The 20,112-nt window shown below is 40.3% G+C and overlaps 2 protein-coding genes and 1 long non-coding RNA gene across 3 annotated transcripts in view; all 3 read right to left on the bottom strand.

The window, feature by feature from the left end:
- Positions 1-3,537: 3,537 nt before the first annotated feature.
- On the bottom strand, positions 3,538-8,359 carry LOC108789326. Its single transcript, XR_001941393.1, has 3 exons — positions 8,275-8,359; positions 5,987-6,029; positions 3,538-3,601 (listed from the first exon to the last, which is right to left on the bottom strand). It is a non-coding gene; the product is annotated as an uncharacterized LOC108789326 (long non-coding RNA).
- A 2,360-nt stretch (positions 8,360-10,719) lies between these two features.
- LOC108789313 (BPI fold-containing family C protein-like) lies at positions 10,720-15,292 on the bottom strand. The gene is made up of 4 exons (XM_018559285.1): positions 15,240-15,292; positions 13,398-13,489; positions 12,443-12,616; positions 10,720-10,779 (listed from the first exon to the last, which is right to left on the bottom strand). Coding segments are annotated over exons 1-4 (327 nt in total). The 5' UTR covers positions 15,241-15,292.
- Positions 15,293-17,032: 1,740 nt separating this feature from the next.
- Positions 17,033-20,112, bottom strand: part of LOC108789312 — a 25,898-nt gene continuing 22,818 nt past the window's right edge. The window contains exons 4-5 of the mRNA XM_018559284.1: positions 19,851-20,006; positions 17,033-17,129 (exon numbers count right to left, since the gene is read on the bottom strand). Coding sequence (XP_018414786.1) covers positions 17,033-17,129; positions 19,851-20,006 — 253 coding nt within the window. The remainder of the gene's footprint in view (positions 17,130-19,850; positions 20,007-20,112) is intronic.

Here is a 20,112-nt window from a genome sequence, read left to right as displayed (position 1 = left end):
TAGGTAGGCTACCATTGCTGACCTCTCCATCTGGCTGTCATGCTGATTCCATTGCTTCACCTACTCACACCAGACATGCAGAGTAACTGACTTCACTGACTGCATGCTTCATCCAAGTCAGTAAAGCCAGAGGCAGCCAGCCAAATAACATTTACAAAGGAGGTCAGGAATAGCAGTCAACACATTCCACTGACCAATGGGTCTAGTTTAATAGTGGTATTGGGCATTTCAGATGTCCCATATTTACAATGAGATAAATACAGGGCCTTGTTCTGGCAGATTGTTGATTTTCTTTCTTAAACGCACAAGGGTTGCGCAACACATTCCAGCCATCCAGATAGTAATGGAATCAGTCCCAGTTGAAGCCTATTTCCACCAATTCAAAGCCCTGCGATATAGACAAAAGATAACATATTAGCACAAATTGTATTACTTTACAGTAAAAGTCACCATACAGGTTACAGTCTGACTGTACAATCTCCTTTAGATCAATAAACACCTATGCAGGCAAGAGACTGCCCTATTGGATACAAATCAATTGGATAGTCCTTTTATAGTTTTAGTAAATCTGAAGGAGATTGTAGAACAGATTGCATAGTCAGACTGTAATGTGTATGAGGGAGCTTATGAGTATAGAGACATTGTAACTATACATAGTATGAGGAGGTGAGAAAAATAAAACCAAAGAAGCCCTAGCAGTGCAATAGAGGCCTCTTAAAATGTATTTTATATGCATGTCTAACTTCACATACCACATTTGTAACAAACCCCAAAAAAGGGGTTAATTCCACATTCTAACTTAATGGGCAAAACATTGTAAAAAATCCCTTTTTGCCCTGAGGCCAACCGTGCATTTAGAACTACAGTTTACAGCTTGCTCCATTGGTCATAGGCTTTAATAAAATAATCAGCTGGTCCCCTGAGCCCTGGTCCTGGTATCCTGTTTTAGGGTGGCTCCTTTCCCTTGATGGGTCCTATGGAGCCACCCTTGTGTGTGCTAATAAAGCTAATGGTGTCCCCACGAACAGGCACACCAAGATAAGCCACTTCCCCCTGCTCCCATCTCTAAGAGGATGTGTTTAGTGGGTCAGTAGTGCCTACTAGTATCCCAGTGTGGACCAGGTGGAGGGACTAATCCTTTACTGTCCAACTGAAGCAATGTAATAATGACTTCTGGGAGTTAAATTCTAGAACAAGGTAGCAATGTTACAGGAGGTGTCAGTACTGGTTCTCGACACCCACCATCCATGGTCCTGCATGCAGCAAGTGGTCAAGTGACCATTATAAAAATCATTAAAATGGTTTTAATAACAATCAATATTTGGCCATTCGCTGATGCTTAAAAGAGAACTATAGACCAAACTTTTTTCTTTTCCATAGTTCTCTTCAGGGTCACAGGAGGACATATTCTAATGTCTTCCTGTGACCCAAAACCCTGCATATTGCCCGCTATATGCTGACAGTGCAGAGCCCCGCTGCAACCAGGACGGATCCCAACAATATTGTCGAGATCCAGCCCGCTGCCTGATTGACAGCTGGCTCTTCCTCTCTAGACGCAGAGCTAGCTGTGTCCGCCCTCTCCCCTGTCCTCCCCTGTCCGAGAAAGGGGAGTGTGGGATCCCTGCGGGGAGCGGTGACTGACAGTCACCACTCTTTGCAGGGAGATGCTCAGGAACTGAGCGATCAAAGATACTGTATGTGATCGCTCGCTTCCCGAACAATAGAGCCGACATGTGACAGCTTCAGTGTATTTCACTCCCCATAATTCTCCTTTAAGGTATAGCTTCTTAGAGTATGAAGCTTGGGTTCACGTCTATGTTAAAGAATATCTAAACACAATGTAGCGCTCACCCCCGAAGGAGCCGCTGGATGATCGGGTCTTCTGTTTCACCTCTGTGACACACCACAAGCAATGAACCCACAGCACACCAGCACACCTTGTGAAGTTTTATAACAGATTTAATGACTATGGAATAGAACAAACACTTAACGGCTCCCCAATCACATGTAATACAACCAATAACAGGATAAGGCAATCTGACACGCAGCAGCAATCTATTGCATGCAGGAAAGCCTGCAATGTCAGAATGTCTCAGATAATATACTTAGATTGAATGCAATCAACATTGATATCTCTACTTAAAAGTATCTACTCCACTCTAAACTACTGGCCAGTAGTACTGTCCTAGGCTAGCCAACGTTGAGGCCCTTGCTGTATAGCAGATGTGAACAATAAACAGGGTGTCACTGCGGCCAAAGGCCTCTCACCACTCCTCAAATCAAAGGGGAAGAGATGAAGTCTGCTGGCAGAAGCTGGATGTCCTCTTTCTCTATCAGGTCGATTCTGGCGAAAGGTGCAGTCATCTGTGTCCCTTGTAAGAAGTTTTCACTCACTCAGGATACTGGCCGTCGTCTCCCTCTGGATGGCTGGATCACCCCAGTGGCTGGTTCGGCAGTGCAACTAGGCCTCGATGTCCTTTGCGTTAACCAAGTCACCGGACCTCACTTCAGACACTCGATTGGGTCCTCTCCGATTCAGCAACTCAGATCAGTCTCTCTATAGACGGCTGCACAGAGCCTGTGTGTCCCTATATGTCAGCGGTGACAACACAGCTCTGTTTCACACAGTCTTAACCCACACAGGGTTACACAGGTCTGTCCTCTTCAGATGGCTGTCCCAGACTGAGGCTGCTCTGCAGTTTCAACCCATAAGCCTCCTGTTTCCTCCCCACAGCCTCCTGGGTAATGCAGTTCTCAAAAATCCTTTCAGCAAAACGTATCCAAATCAGCTCTGTATACAGTCTCCACAACCTGTGCTCTCTGGCTCCACCTGCAGCTGCAATATCTTTCCTCTTAAAGGACCTGACACCACAATACGGCTACATTAAGAACAAATATTTATTTAAATTGCAGCATACCAGTATTCAGATATGGTGGCTGCATCGTTTTCTTTTTTGCAGACTTTTTTCCCTTTATTTTCACCTGGTCATTCTGCCAGTGACACACTTCCTCTCCTAGGGTGACAACACTTGCTAACTGTACTGTATCTATGAAGGAGCAGTGCTGCCACCCTAGGACAGGAAGTAAGACTACAGGGAACAGAGGTGAACTGGACAGGGATGATAATACTGATTGAGATTTTAGTGCAGCAGAGATAGAGGCAGCGTGCACAGGAAATTACAAAGGTTTTGTGTAGATTAACAGGTGTTTTTCAGCACTTACAGAATTCTTTAAGAGACAAAACATGGGGACAGATATTGGAGTAAGGCTGTTAAATTTTTTTTTTTTGGCTAGACATACACATAAGCCGTCATCTACAGCTGCCCTAAGAGATGAGACGGTACCCACCAAAATAAATAAATAATAACAATGTCCTACCTGTTTACTAGTACTAGAAGGATTCTCCAGGATTGTTGAAGGTATTAACATTCCTTTATTCAGTTTTTCTGTCAAGTAAAGTAAGTAATCATGAATTCAATACATGGAGAGATGTTTGAGCAGTCATCCAAGTATGAAACTTAGAAGTAGTTTCCTTACCATTAATATTTGGCAACAGCATCTGAGTAAATATGTTCTGAATGCCCTTCTCTGATGCGGCATCCTAGAAGGCAATGAGGAATAGTACACTTTACATATTACAGATAAGGAACAAGTTGTATGTCTTCTACTCAGTGAAGGAAATAATGGTTAAATATTAGACTCTAAAGAAATGGTGTCAATGGCTGGAAGTACCACCAATGACCACCAATGTAAAGCAACTCTTCAATTTTTATGGTCATGGTTTTCATTTTCTAACCATAGGGATGTTCAGATACCAGTGCCGATACTTGGCAGTTTCACGAGAACTACCAGGGTGGCAGCGTTTGCAGCCAGAACCTAGCTCTGGTGCTCCACCGCTGTCCTGAAGTCATTAGTCTGTATTGTTTTAGAAAAACTGTCACATGATAGTAAACAAAAATGTATCGGTACTTGTATCTGTGAGTACTTGGGCAAGTATCAGTACTTGTACTTGAAAAAATTGCATTGGTGCATCCCTGATATATATTAATACCAAAAAAAAAATCACACATTAAACAGAGATGTACAAATCCCAGGAGCTCCGTGTGCTCATTACAAATGACAGCTTCCTCCTAACGTTTGAATTTTTCTCTAGTCTAGTATTGGAGCTGGATAAGTATCTGTACTTGTACTTGTACAGAGTACGGTACTTGGTATCTGAACATAACTAATAATTATTTTTTAATACTTGTTTCATTTCATTATTAGTCCCAAAATAAATTTTTTTATCATATAGAGTAGCCATGTGCATCAAATATGCTAAGTACACTGCGTTACGGATTAATGTATAAATCAGATCGCTGGTAGTAGTTAGTTTCTTTCAACTGGACTTGTTCTGTAATGTTAAAGATGTTTCAAGCCTGGAGAGCTGAGCTACTGCGAACTGACTTCAGGGCTTCTGCTGTGATCTTTGAGGATGAATTGCGCCAAGGTACCTGCAGCTACAGAGGTCAATGAGGACTTAAAGGAGAATTAAGGGGAGATTGAAATACACTTTCTTAGAGCCGAAATGTGACACTGAAGCTCTCACAGGTCAGCTCCATTGATCAAGAACTAAGTGATCACATACCCCTGATCGTTCAGTTCCTGATCTTCTCCCTGCAGAGCGGTGACCGTCAGTCAGCACCGACTGGAGGGACAGACAGGGGAGGGGGTGGGAACAGCTGGCACTGGCTCTAGAGAGCCAGCCGTCAATCAAGTAGGGGGGTGGATCCCATCAATATTGTCAGGATCTTTACTGGCTGCAGCGCGGCTCTGCACTGGCACCATATAGCGGCAATAGCCCACTATTTGCTGACACATGGCTGAATCAAAACAACAGGGTATATTTTTAGCTGACTGCACTCTAGAGCTGTAGGGACCCTTATAACCCCTCCCACCACACCAGAGACTCAGTTTTTTTCCTAGTGTCCTTAGGTCTGTCAGTGTCTCACTGGGCTCTTTGTCACCAGGTATCAACCATGCAAATTTGTAACGGTGGCCACCTGGTCTTCATTGCATACTTTCACATGGTTTTATAAGGTGGATGTTCAGGCATCAGCTGATGCTGATTTTGGTTGCATGGTTCTGCGAGCAGCAGAATAGGCTGTTCTATGCTATGCAGCCTGGTGGTTGAAGTCTGTTCCTGACCCTCTATTATTGCTCGTGGACATCACAGTTGTCTTGATTCGGCCCTGTGTCCTGTACTGTATAATCAAGCCAATATAGGAACCCAATATAGGATTTTTGACAAATCTGTCAAATCTTTTTCTTGGAGTAGATTATAGGACACTTTGAAGAGTTTCCCACTCACATCCTGTTGTGTCTAAATGTATGAACCCTACAATAAGCTAGAGTGGCCCTAATCTAAATTTACAGGGTTATACTGAAAAGGGTGAAGAGTTTGGAGAAGGCAGGAGAAGTGAACAATCTAGGACAACATAGCTGATTTGGAAAAATTATCCAGTTCAGCTCACTTTCCAGTTCACCTATGTTGTCCTAGATTGTTCACGTCTCCTGCCTTCTTCAAAAACGTTTCACCCTTTTGTGAATATCCTCTATTGCTTACAAAATAACAAAGGACCTGCTGTAAGGTGAAGGGTTATATAGGCTCCAACAACTATGGCCAGTGTCCAGTCACCTGATGATACCAGTTGTCTTGATTCACCCTGTGTCCTGTACTGTACTCCAAGAAAAGGATTTTACGGGCACGTTAAAAAGCCTACATTTTATTATTACATATCTATACAATGTGGTGTTATTATGTCTCTGTGTGTATCCGCCTACAGCAAATACAATAACTTCACAGGGCACAATAGTACTGAAAATAATGATGCTGGATTTAAAGGGACATCATTTAAATAACACAAACAGTATGATTCATGAGCATTAACAAGTGCAAGACATAAGTCAGTATTACTGGAAATCCTCAATGAGCTCTTCATCTTACCTTTGATTCTTTAGTGTTGGGCTCGGTCTTGTCTATTTGGAATCTGCAACGAGACATTTATTTTCAGTGAGCTCAGTAATAAGCTAGCACAGTACCTAAACTGTACCTAAACTTTTAACATTTTGAATAGAGTGGAGAATATGTAGAAGCCCTGACAACATTTCATTGCTGTCTGTGTCCCTGCTGGGGAGATTCATCCACTCTAACTGCCCTGGTGACCACTTGCACCAAAACTGAAAGTGAGAAAAAAATTCTAATTTTGAGTTGTTTTGGAACAGGAATAGAGGGGGAATATTCCAATGGGGACATTTGTTGCAATGACAAGTGTCTATGAAGGGATTGACCTCACTTTGAAGAGTTTCCCACTCACGTCCTGTTGTGTCTAAATGTATGAACCCTACAATAAGCTAGAGTGGCCCTAATCTAAATTTACAGGGCTATACTGAAAAGGGTGAAGAGTTTGGAGAAGGCAGGAGAAGTGAACAATCTAGGACAACATAGCTGATTTGGAAAAATTATCCAGTTCAGCTCACTTTCCAGTTCACCTATGTTGTCCTAGATTGTTCACGTCTCCTGCCTTCTTCAAAAACTTTTCACCCTTTTGTGAATAACTCGGTTTCTCCTAAGCCCAAGTAAATTGTTTGCTTCTGCTAGCTTCTGAGGAGTGTTTATCAGTAGATAGCATGAAAATATAAAATGCATTGGGTCATGAATATTTATTTTGCCCTAACCAATCACTGAGGGGTTTATGCCAGTGATATTGACTGGAGAAGGGAAGAATAATTAGGGGAAATCTTGTAGAAGGGTCCTTCCCTCTGCGCTGTAAAGCTTTCTCGCACAGGGCGCCTAAAAGCCTAAGGCCGGCCCTGCTCCTGAGCATTGCATGGAGAAGATGTGTGTGTGTGTGTGTGTGAAGGATCCAGTTTGGATTGCCAGGCCTGCTGTCTGAGGAGGATGTGAGCCCTGGAGTCCTTGCCTCTCAGGCCTGCTGCTTGGGGAAACTATAGCTCCAGAGAGGTCCAGTTCATGCTGCTAGGCTTAAAGGTTCTCAAATTGCCCGTCTGGGCAACTGGACTGTTAGAGGGCACCTGTCCATCTGGTCTATAAAAACTGTATTAGCCAGTGGCAGGATTTAAAGATAATAGAAGATACTACTGAGTGGAGGGAAGTTTTTCTGCTGTTTATGGGTATCCAATCCTATCTCCCCTGGACAACAATGCCAATTAAATAGCCAAAAAGAAGATGGATGAAGTGGAATTCTGTCTCCCTGAGTGGATAGGTGGGTGACTGAGAGCAGCCACAAAGCAAACTACCAGTAATAAGGCTAGGAGGGCCAATTAAACTCCAGCATTTCCTTTGGGGGTCATTGTTACATACAGGAGAGGAAGTAAAGAGAAATCTCCCCCAATGGTATACTGAGGGCAAACATCTGACAGGTGTTTTTACCTTCCCCTAATCTATCCAAAAATGTTTTTTAAAGCTACCCCTTAGTTACACTGTAATTGCACAATTTGTTATTGAAAACAGTCTCACAAATATAATTTTATTTTATTGTATGCGCAGTGCTAAAGTAAATGTATTGTATAACTAGTCAGGTAATACTCAGTGCCCCTGTACCTGTATTGGGCAGATCTGGAGGATGCCATTGCTTCTACCTCTGCACATGATAGTTACCTTGTTTTGATGATAAACTGAGTTAAAGTCCCACAGTCCCTGTGTGTGTTGTAAAGTATCCACCACTCCAAGCTCACCCTCGTGATGGACTACAATCTTAAGTTTAGTTTAAGAATTGGTATTAAGATTGTAGTCCATCATGGAGCAAGCTTGGAATGGTGGATACTTTACAACACACACAGGGACCATGGGGAACAAAAGTAGCCACCCTCCAGAAGGAAGGACAGTGTCAGCACCAATTCAGAGATGATTTGAGGATCTACAGCTGAGCGATACACAAATAAGATAACATTTTTTGTTAATAGTTAGGGTACTTGAATGCATTTTAAAGATTTAACTCCTGAGTTTAGTGGCACTTTAATCAACACTTTTAGTTTTGGATATATTTAAAATGGATGACAGGCTCACTTTAAGTGCAGGCATCAAAATAAATAGTCCCCTTGAAAACCTATGGGATTTTATTCAGATATCAGAAGGTATCAACATCAGGGAACTACAGAAAGGTAAACTTCATATCTCTCAGTTGCTGTCATTTTCCCATAATCCTATTTATGTGTATGGGAAATAATGAATACAATTGGCTACAGCAGTATGGATGACCCAGATCTGATTACCTGTGCAGGCTGATTGAAGCACTCACATTCAAACCTTGGGATCCTTTAGCATCTGTTATAGAGATTTTACCGTTCAAGACAGCCAGCTATACATGATGAAAAAGAAAATGTGTAACTGAGACTGCCACGTTTTTCTCTTTTACATATACAGTATGTTTTAATAATGAAGATACTCACTATTTTTGCTTCATGGACATACTGATTTTTGCCGTCAGCAGATTTGACATGAATTTGAAAAAGTCCTTGAAAGTCCATGGTTATATTCTTGGCTTTCAGGGTCACTTTTGGACTACTAGTAACGTTCAAAATGATTTTTGCAGGTGTTGGGCTTGTAAAATGCTTTGAAATCTTAAAAAAAGAAAAGAAAGTTGCATGATAATTAAAGCGCAGTAGAACCTTTAGTTTAGCTGCAGTAAGTTCATTCCGGTTCTATCAAAGCTAAAGGTGTGACATGTGCACCAGAAAAACATAAGTTTTGTTTCGATTCAGATTTTGCGTTATTTCGTTTTTTGGGATTCGGGTCCGAAAATAAATTTGTTTCGGGATTCAGATGAAATTTGTTAGCGGTAGTCTGTACCGTCTGACGTTCATGTCGTTTTTGTTGCGTTCGTTGCAACACAGTGACATTTGAGAAAAAATTTTTTTTTCCCCCAAATGTAATTTTGCTTCAACGAAAATTTCGTCCAATGAACGAACGTTCGTACAGACTACCGCTAGCGAATTTCGGAATAGGAAATTCAGATTTGTTTGCATTTGTTATATCTGTAATTTGGAATTTGGATACATCCGAATCTCCGAATTTTTGTCCAAAATTCGTTTAGGAACGAAACGAATCGCACTAGTGTTTAATGTCTTACAGTAAGTAGAAAAGTCTGTTTCCTCCCAGTGGCTGCATAGTGGGACCCTTGCTCTCCCTTGTAGGGAAGCAGTGGTCTCATTGCAGAGTTTCGACACATCCCCTTACTGAGTTAGTGTCAAAACTCTCCAATCAGCAGTGAGTATGAGCTTTGCGAATTGCAGAGCTATAGGTCTTATTCAGTAGGGGGCATGGCAGACCTCTGCAGTGGGACCACTGCTTCCCCTCAGAGAGCTAGGGTCCCATTTTGCAGCAGGTGGCAGGGGTTATATACTCAGGCTGTGGCTAGTTTGGCATGGGTAATACAGTGGCATAGTGGTTAGTGCTTCTCTCTTGCAGCACAGGGGGTCCCTGGTTCGAATCCCAGCCAAGTCACTATTTGCAAGGAGTTTGCATGTTCTCCCTGTACTTGTGTCGGTTTCTTCCAGGGACTTCAGTTTCCTCCCACACCCCAAAGACATGCTGGAAAGCTAATTGGCCCTGTATGTATGCATGTGAAATAGGGACTTTAGATTGTGAGCTCTTTGAGGGTAGGGACTGATGTAAATGTGCATTGTGTAAATTGTCAGCGCTATATAAATATCTGTAATAAATAAGAAAACAAACTGTAAGACATTGGATGCCTTCTGTTTTAATGTACTTGGAATATATTTACTGTCGGTAATTTTAACTGAAGGTTCGATTGAGCTGTAAATTATATGAATTTCTCATGTATCGTAAAAGCATTGCTGATAAATCTACATATGTGCCCACCTCTGGTACAGCAGCTGTTAGTTCCGATGTTGTTAATTTTACAGATTCCTGTTGAAGATATAAAACAGACAGTAACCCAGTTAGTTCCCAAATGCCTCAGGTATTAAAAAGTGATGGCAAAGAGAAGCAGAGGTGATGCAATTGGCAGTTAATTAGGTGTCATTAATATTATTATGTTTTACTATGGCTACACTACATACTGTACTGTTACTGTTACATACATACAGTATTTTTGTACTCACTAGACTAGGGTCACCATACATTACATACTCAAATGTTAAACCCAACTGCAGCAAACCTTTTTATATTTTATTTATTTTGGCGAGAGCCGGGAAGGGATTGACACTCCGTTACCTTTTAAATATCTATGTCCGCTTTGGATATACTTTATCACCTCACTTCCTGTCTCAGGACAAGTAATTTGGGGAACTGGTGTTATTTGAGCAGAAAAACATACGTAGCACAAAAATACACCATAAAGGTTCTAACACCCCCATTGTACAACACTGAAAACAGTGTTGATGTGTCCTGTCTCTGTGACAACCTGCCATTGGGACCCAGATGTACAACCCCCAAAAGCAAACTGCATTTGGGGTTGCACGTCTGTATAAGCGCATACAAACACATGCAGCTAATGATTTATATGGGCATCTGTACACTGCACCTGTGGCTCCCAGGTGGGGAAATAAGCCCAATTTTTACATTGTATTGCCCCAGGCACCCAAGTGCATCAGCCTGTAAACCGTTTTTTTTTTTTTCTTTTCAGAAATGCAAAGAACTGTGCGCTTTTAGTTAAGGAGACACTCTGGGATTTTTGCAGCAGTGGGAAGATTCAGTTAGGCATACAAGGTAATATCAGTGCTGGCCGGGATGACCAGACGCTCTGAGGGCAATAACTAATAAGACAGCTAAACAAATTTTCCATACTGCATATCCTGCAAAGGGGATCTCTGACTAGTGCCAATCATTCTGAAGTCTCCTCCTGTTCATCTTCTCTTCTTAATTAGAATGTTACGGGGGTACAGGGTCAGTGTCAACAGCAACCTCAGCAACCCTGCCAATGCAGTGACGGATATGTGTTATTTTCACAACCATACAGATTTTCTATGTGTAAATTGCCTCAACAGCCCCCGATGGCTCACCCTTCTACCCCACAGGTCCCATGGCGTGCTATGACTATTGTTACACCATTGCTTCCTGTCCCTCAGATATAACAGGAAATGAAAGAAACTCCCCAGAAATTAGAGGAAATTTCTTTTAGACATTCGTTAGCCGGAGATTTTTTCCCATTGAAAGATTTCCCCTCACTTCCTGCCTTGATGACAAACATACAATTTTGGTTTTCACATCACTTTCTGCTCTAGTGACTATTTCACCAGGACAGAAGTGGTGACAATAATTATCAAAGCAAATAATCAGGAACAGGTTCAGAGATGGAAAGAAACATAGAGGAAATGGGCACCAGGCATTGCTTAGCAGTAGAGATAACACTCACTTTGTCACAATGCTGCATTCACTTGAAAACAAAGTTGGGCTCATATTTCCTTATCTATGTGATGAATACAACACACAGAGCTATTTGCCTTTCAGTGCTAGGAGACCTTGTCACAACTTGTCATGATGCTTAGCATATCAACTAAAACTAGCACTGGATTACTTAATCACCTCTGTCTAACCACAACAACACTCATGATCTGTACACTGTTGTTTCCATAAAACCTTCCTCTTTTTTTAAAGAAAAGAAGACACCTTAGCAGTTTCCGATGCTTAATCCTCCACCCCATTCTTTGGCCAACACCCATTCTCCTCATCCTTAAGTCACCCGCATAGCTGCGAGAGCCACTAGCACCCTCTGAACACTTCCCCTACAACTCCGCCATAGTTTCAACTGTTGAAATGGGGTTACTATGAGGTTTATTACCAAAGGCTGAGTGGTGAAAATTCACTTTGGAAAGAATACCCAATCACATGCAAGCAAAATGAAATATAGTATTTTTCCTTGCGCATAATTGGATAATGGAAGTCTCCTCATTAACTAAGCTAAGGGAAAGTTCCTTTGCAAAATTAAAATCCCCTTGCAAGTAAACAGCTGATTTGCCTTTAGTAAATCAGCCCCAATGAATCTTTCAAAAGCTCATTTCAATATGCATTGTGATGGAGTAAACAGGGGAGTTCCTAATAGTGATTTGCAGCAATAAAGTCATCATTGGTGATTCTCTAATAATTTATGTGTTGTTCAATGTTATGATCATTTTCTAATCAGTTCACACAGACTGTAGCAGTTCTATTATTAACACCTTGTTAAATGACAATATCATCTTTCAAGCACTGCATAGCATGTCACTATCATACATATGGAAAAAAGCACTTACTTGTAGCCAGATGAACAAATACATTTTTAAAAGGGAGCTGGGATAATTACATATTTGTTTCTTTTCACATTTTACCTTTTACTTTCTAACCTTCACCAGAAAACAATGATGGCTGAAATCTGATTGGTTGCCATAAGCATTATCTCCCGATTCCTCTAGTTGGTATATCTAAGTCACTTGTACTTACTGAGGCATTGGAGAGCATGTCATTCATAGCTCCACTTGAGTAGTATGCGGCTACAAGGGAATTTAGAGAGGCCTCTGATATCCCAGCACAAGACCTGGAGACCGCCTCGGCAGGCAAAGTAAATGGAGCAGGAGAATAATTTTCCATGGTCACATTAGGCACACGGAACTGGCCCTGTAATTGGGATGCAATTAATTTTAAAGTGACATTTTTAAAATTTTTACTAAATAAATGCACAACATTCACAAACAAAAAGCAAATAAATTAATATGATCGATATGCAATAGTCTGACCAACAGGCAACTTTCCCTAAAGCTAAACTTCTAATGACCTGACTTCAGCAGCTCTCCACAATGTGGGGGCTCCTCAGAAAATAGGGGTCACCCAAACTGGGAAATCCACATGAAAAAGTCCTAAAGAGAACCAAATGATTATCTCAAGAGTTTAAAGTCCTTTATTGTTAAGACAGCCAACACATTTCGGGACCAGAAATACATGGCATAAGAATAATAATAATACATAGAATAAGGAATGTATATGCTTTGTTGCCCTGATTAAGGGAGATTTCTGGCCCCTGAAACACATTGGCTGCCTTTTATCTTCTTGTTGTTATGTGTGATAATATCAATAAAGTACTTTGGTCTATTGAGATGATCTGGCACTCTTTGTATTCACAGTGGGGGGAAAGGAAATGGTCAGTGTGTTAGCGTGGCAGAATGTATTTTAGCTATGTACTTAGCAGCTTTCCCAGAGTACAGATTTAAGATGGCTTTTTTTTTTGCCAGTTTTTGTCATTGCTTTGTACACTCAGCTGCGGAAAGTAGGATCCATAACAGACAGTTGTAATATACATTTTGAAAAACATGGTTGACACAGCACAAAGAGAATGCCTCTCGGTAACTACCCCATTCAACTATATCATGGGGTTACACTAGAGCAGTGTTGGAAAGCCTACCTTAAAACTCAGGTCAGCATACATTTCGGAAAACTCTGGATCACTAATAAGTGACAAATCAGCAGTAATATTTTCAGATAATGTGATATTCACTGCAAAAAAACGTGAAAATGCATTAATGTTTTTATTTCTGTTTCTCTAATTCAAGCCATACAGGAATATTTCACAACACAACATTTGGTGTTGCACCCCAATGGTAGGGAGTATTAAGATTAATTCACCAATTTAATCAATAATCACTTGTATTACCGGTCTATCTCAGCGAGCGCCCACCATGGACTGACTCATACACGAAATAAAAAAATCAGACAATTTTTTTCACGGTTACTGCCCATGAATTATTGTACTTCACTTTTCTATATGGATTTACTCACTGGATTGAATCATCAACTTGAAAGGTTAGCCTGATACAATTGGCCATAAGTATGTGTGGTGGGGCCCCGCACAACAAAACCAATTATTTTTTAATCTTCACCTCAAAGGGAAATTCTCTAGTGATACAGCATACCAACTGCTTTCATCCCAATTATAGCTTATAGCATAATTATAGCAAAATTATAGCATAATTTTCCCTATGCTATTTCTACCTGTATATTTCTTTATCTTGACGTATCTTGAACTTACACTCAGGGGCATACTACAACGGGACAACTGTCATTTTTATAGTATCTTCTTGTGACATTAAAAAATACCATCAAGATAGCAATATGATATTTATTGTGATTGTGTCATGATGAGGCAAGGAGATCGTTCAGACACAGACTGCAGCACTGGTTTAGAGGCAACGGTGGGCAACTTATGACAGCTGACTCCGGTGACTAAAAGGGGGTTTTCAGAATGTTAAATACCAGTATGGTGCAAGAGAGGAGAAAAAGGGGAGAGAGGGTTGAGGGAAGGGGGTTTAATGGGCTTTAATAAGGAACAGAGCAATGTATAGTGCTCTAGCAGCAAGGCATTAACCACGAAAGTTGATTTATTGCTTACTCTAGGTTACTGTTCACTAATTTAATTTTAATTCATTTGCAGCAAAATTGGGATAACACTTTTATATTCAATACAGGTTCTCATTCACATAGCATAAGGGGTGCGAGAGTTGAGGAAAGGGGGTTTAATGGGCTTTAATAAGGAACCGAGGAATATATAGTGCAGTGATCTTTAGCAGCAAGGCTTTAACCAAGGAAAGGTAATGTATTGCATACTCTAGGTTACTGTTCACTAATATAATTTTTATTAATTTGCAGCAAAATTGGGATAACACCTTTATATTCAATACATGTTCCCATTCACATAGCATAACATTATCAAAACATTTCAAAAAACTTTTATTTGCATTTTTATTTTCTGAACAGTTTTAGCTCTTTTCTTCTATGTAATGTTAAGGATAGGGCTGGGCAGTAATGTTTGTCATACTTTAGCCCTGTCTGTATTGTTCTGGCAGATTTCATTATCAGTTGCAAACTAGATGTGCACACTGTCTGTCCTAACAAAACGTTAAAGATCTCAAAGCTTGGGTGGTACATTGTATGTTAATGCACTTTAATAAAAAAAATGTTCGCCTAATTGCTAAATGTTATCTATTATAAGCAATAGAATCTGTCTGTAGTGTTCTATTTATAAACCTGTTCTAAAGAAACAACTAGAAAGGTAAAAAATCATTTAAAAATATTTTTTTTTTTGGTACGCTGTGAGTATGAGAACACAAACATACAGTGAGGGCTCCTCAAATTTGACTGCAAGTGTGGAAATACACTTTAAGAAAATTATAATGCACTGTTTTATTAGTCATTTCTCTAACATGTAAGGGCATGTAACGTGTTTAAAGTGTGTTTTCAGATTACTTACTCTCTAAATTATTGAGGGACGCATCCCAGCGAAGAACTTGACTTCTCAGAGCAGAACATTTGGATATATATCTATATCTATATATATATATCGATATAGATATATATTTATATATACACACATATATACACATACATACATACTGTATACACACACACTGTATATTAAACAAAACACCACACCATATACTCTTTGTTCTCTTACCAAGAGTGTTGATACATTAAAGCTTTGATAAGTGTTTTTTTCTATATTGCACACTATACAATTATTGCTCTTGAATATTTAATGCTCATGGATGCTTGTGTAGTTGTGTATGTACATAAAAGGTAATATTTAACAGTTTTCTGCTAATTTAATTTTTTTATTATGGCCGAAAATAAAACATGGATGTTCATGGATAACACAAAAATATTTCAGGAAGTATAGCTAAGCCCAAGAACAAAAACTCAATATATTGCATCTTACCAGTTCATGTGGTAGCTGCATTCTTTTTTTCTAAGCACATTTTCTGCAAGTACAGAATATACCTGTTGATCCTGCCAGAATTTCAATGTGCTTGTAATTTCCTGTGCAGTTAATGGAAATCCCAAACAATGTTATCAGCCTTTCCAGCTCTCTTTGGTGAACTACAAAACCCTTCTCTTATTTAATGCAGACGGGGGTGTTTGTAGTCCAAACTAGGAGTGCAGCCTAGGCTAACACTGCTGCTCCACCATAGATACAGTGCCTTGAGTACATATTTTAACCCTAGGACAGGAAATGTGGCAATGGAAGGATCGTCAAGCAGGAAGAAAGAAGCAGAACTAGTGCATCTACCTCATCTAAGGACTCGTAAGATCCAATATATCACATTTTTGTTTTGGGGTTTAAATATATTTTAATGTATTTTTGTTATTCATGAAGTTCCCATGTTTTAGAGAGAGATTTTCATATTTCTTCATGTGAAATGTGTGTTATACAATATTATGCTATTTTTGCAATATTGACTAAAGCTCGTTGTATTTTGTTTAAGCCCTGATGAAGACAAAATAGGTGAAACTGCTGAAACACGTTGGCGATCATTCTCTATTATTGTGACAAATAAAATATGGTTAAATGGCCAATTAGATTATGGTGGTCTTAAGTAAGTACATTTTTACCTTATTCCTCACTCCTGTAGACTTCTTTTCCACCAATTCTATGATGGAACTGGCACAGAAGAAACCACTTCTCATTGCTGGTCATTCTCGTCAACATCACATACAATGCAGAACCAGCAGTCTTGCATTGTATGTGAGGACGTTGGAGGCTGGCCAACATTGAGCAATAAGTAACAAATAAGGCAAATATTTCATTACTTTACACCCCTTCTAGACTACATTTAACCCTTACTAAATGGGAGGGCACACAAAAGTTATTTTCACAGGCTGCCAGCAGTTCAGATTTAAAGCAACCCCTGACCTGGAGGCTGTCCATTTAATGCATACATACATTTCCCACAAGGCCAACCAAGGCCCGGCCTTGGGGTAGCAGGGAGCAGAGAGGCAGCAGGGGTGTGGAATTCTTATCTCCCGATGCCCGAGTGGGTAGTTGTTTTCTACATTTAGCCCTGCTTTGGGCAAGCAGAGCTTAATGTACAGCGTGGAAGCCACCGCTTGTGTTGTACAAGTGATCTCGGCGACATTGTATGCAGCCTGCAGGTCTGCCATTCTCCAAGGGGGGAGGGGAGTTTTGCTGGTAGGGGGTCGCATTGAAGTACCTGGCCTTGGGGCAGCAGAGAAAGTAAATACGGCCCTGCATACATATTTTGATTCCTACTTTGCCATCAGGTGTAATCTTTTTCCTACCTGTTGGGTAATACTTGTTCGAAGAACCTCTTCTATCTCTGGCTTAATGGCATCGTAGACATAACTTTAAAAAAATAAGAAAGAAATACTAATTTATTCAGTGCATTGTCATACTGAACTGAAGTACAATAAATAAAAGTGACTCCGACTTTATTAAATAGGAACTAGGAAATAGTACCCACATCTTTGAAATGACAGAAAAAACACCTTTAGAAATGTATAGTAATGACAATCTACAAACACAAACTTCTGTATAAATTGCCGGCTTTTTATTCTTTGCATACCTTATTTTTCTTTTCCTCCCCAGTCTTCTCACAGTGGCCATTTTTACTAAAGGCAGATTAATATATATCTCTCTACTCCCTAGAACTCTGGCACATGTGACTAGGGCATGTGACCATGCACATCATCTCATGGGAGGAAATGCCTTTCTCTGAGATCTGGTGAGATGACAGATAAGATTTCCCAGCAATTTCCCAGCTGATGGAACCTTCCCAGGACGCATCGCATGGGCATAGAAAACATCACTAATGCCCAAGAGGACCAGGAAGTGGAAAAACAATAATTGTATGTAAAGGAAAAATACTAATGAATGTAAAGTGATTTTATATCAGCATGCAGAGTTGAATGCCCAGGATGCAGAGAAGTTAGAATCTCTTTCTCTCGCCTGATAATGTTTTATTGCTGTCCATGCCTTTCTGTCTTGATGACAACCACACCTTCCAAGCATCACTTGGACAGGAAATGAGGGAAAATCTCCCCAACAGGGTCACAGACAGAAATGGGACTCATTCATATGGCTGTAGAGGGCCATACACTGCCAAGAAGGGGCAATTTTTTGCACCTAGTAGTCACGGGTATATGGGGCCAGCAGACTGTACAAATCAATGACAGACATCACGGCTGTACGTAAGTCCGAGAAGGTTACATGCATACAGGAATAAATGATCGGTAGGTACTGGATGCGAACTGTTTACGTCAGAGGTGCTTATCCGTCCTAGCACGCATACAACTGGTTAGGCTTGCATCCAGCCATGACGTCTCTCAGCCTGTCATTGAAAAATTGAGCATGTGCTTCCTACAAAAAGCCTAAATCACATGCACACTGTCATCTAATTGCTACATACCCCACGGTTATAGGGTAATGGCTCATCTGAAATTGCATACATTAATTGTAAAACTGATTCATTACACCAGCTGGCATGATTGTGCAGATGGATATTTACAAGCAGGCTCATTATTATATTACTGCTCCAGATGTAATTGTAACAAAATGTTCTGCCCTGGAGAATAATACGTTCATAAAACAAAAGCAAACAATGAAATTGCTGCATTAATGTATGTAAAGGGAGTTTATGAATATTATTTTTCAGAGAACAATTAGTTTCAAGGAAAGGTCTCACTAGGTAACATTCCATACCACAACAAATGAAGTAACTAGCATTGTCATGTAATAGTACACAGACTACCTTTACCAATCAAACTCCCAAACAACTCCCATCAATACTCATATAAAACATGGGAGCCATTCATCCTGCAAATCTCTGTAAACATTAGAATAGAGGCATAAAGAACCTTATGTTACCCAGCTGGATCTAGTGGCCATAATGAAAATTGACAAAAGCCATTTAAAATGTTTTTTTTTTGCGAAAGAAGGGGCACTGACAGGGGTGCACACTTATCGAATTTTGAGCAGTGTAAGGCCAGCTTAAGTGTTACTCTTCCCTTTTTATCACTTACATGTTACCTGACGAGCAACTGGCACAACCCAGAATTCAACTTGACAGTTTTCTTGACAGAAATTTCCACATTTTGACAGGCTTGTAGGCCTGTGAATTCACACATTTGTGTTTTCCATTGAAGTCAATAGAAAAGTATCAAAATGCAGGTTAACACATATGTTAACACGCATGTCAACACGTGTTGATAGGTTGACCTCAGTACGAAGTGCACTGCAACATGCAACAATACATGTTTTGGGGCATTTCTACTAATTTTAATGGAAAACAAATAAAAAGGAAACATGCAAAGGTAAATAATGGACAGCAGTGGTAGATGTGGGGAAAGAAAACCTCCTGAATATTTGACACTGTCCCAAAGATTTGTAGATTTGGTAAGATAAATTCCTAGGTAGAGAAGTATCATAGGTTCCCATTGATAGCACCGAGAGTTTGGCGAAGGGGGTGGAAGGGAATGGTTAAGCAAAATAGATTTTGCAGGACTGACTAGATAACCACAGATGGCACCAAAATTTGAGAGAAGTTGGTGCAAGTTAGGCAGAGATATGAGTGGCTTGGTGATGCTAAGCAGCAAAAAGGCTCCATTTATACTGATGACCCACAATCAACACTCCGGAGTGCACAAAAGTAGTTCAATTGCCAGAGCAAATAGAAGGGAAAGTGGGCAGCCCTGCCTAGACCCCTTTTAAGATTGGAAAAGAGGAGGATTGAAAGCCAGCATCTTGTCCATAGGGAACAGTGTAGCAGTATGGAGGTGAAACCGATGCGTGACATTTCGAACTGAAGCCTCATTTCTCCAAAATGTAGAACAGGTAAGGCCAAGACAGGGAATCAAAAGTATTGTTGATGTCTAATGATAACAGCATCAGCGAAATGTTGCATTTCATGGAGGCCCCAATCAACAGCGCGATTTTACAAATGTTATCACTAGCTTGCCTAATTGGCACAAAACTGCCTATGAGTAAGGCCTCATATCTCTTGATTCGGTATATATACTTTAATGGCTAAGTAACATATAACCAATAGCTAACATTTGCAGCAGTTACCTTATTCCACTCAGCATTTTGAAATCAATTTCTTTAATAGTAGATTGGCAGTCAAGCATAAACACTGATGGCAATCCAGGTTCGATCCGACGAACCCCCAAGAGCATGAAGATGGATGTTCCACTTAATGTTAGCACAGCTGATGCACTATCATTTCTAAAAGTAAAATAATAATCATCATATTAGTAGGGAAAAACTGATACAGACTTCTGCTTCTGAAAACGCTACGGATCTGGCTGTAATGCTGTTTTTAATACATTGA

Source organism: Nanorana parkeri, unplaced genomic scaffold (assembly GCF_000935625.1).
Source record: "Nanorana parkeri isolate BGI_ZX_2015 unplaced genomic scaffold, ASM93562v1 scaffold387, whole genome shotgun sequence".
In the NCBI taxonomy this organism is placed as follows: Eukaryota; Metazoa; Chordata; class Amphibia; order Anura; family Dicroglossidae; genus Nanorana; species Nanorana parkeri.
Note: the sequence above shows the minus strand (reverse complement) of the source record. Positions and strands in the feature narration are given on the sequence as shown.

Bases quoted from the DNA above. Each gene is read 5' to 3' on its own strand.
- LOC108789313 (XM_018559285.1), bottom strand. The intron at 12,617-13,397 runs GTAGGCTTTCCA...TCCCAATTACAG, and splicing joins ATGCTGACCTGAGTTTTAAG to GGCCAGTTCCGTGTGCCTAA. The intron at 10,780-12,442 runs GTAAGTACAAGT...CTGTCTTATTAG, and splicing joins ACATGCTCTCCAATGCCTCA to TTATTGCCCTCAGAGCGTCT.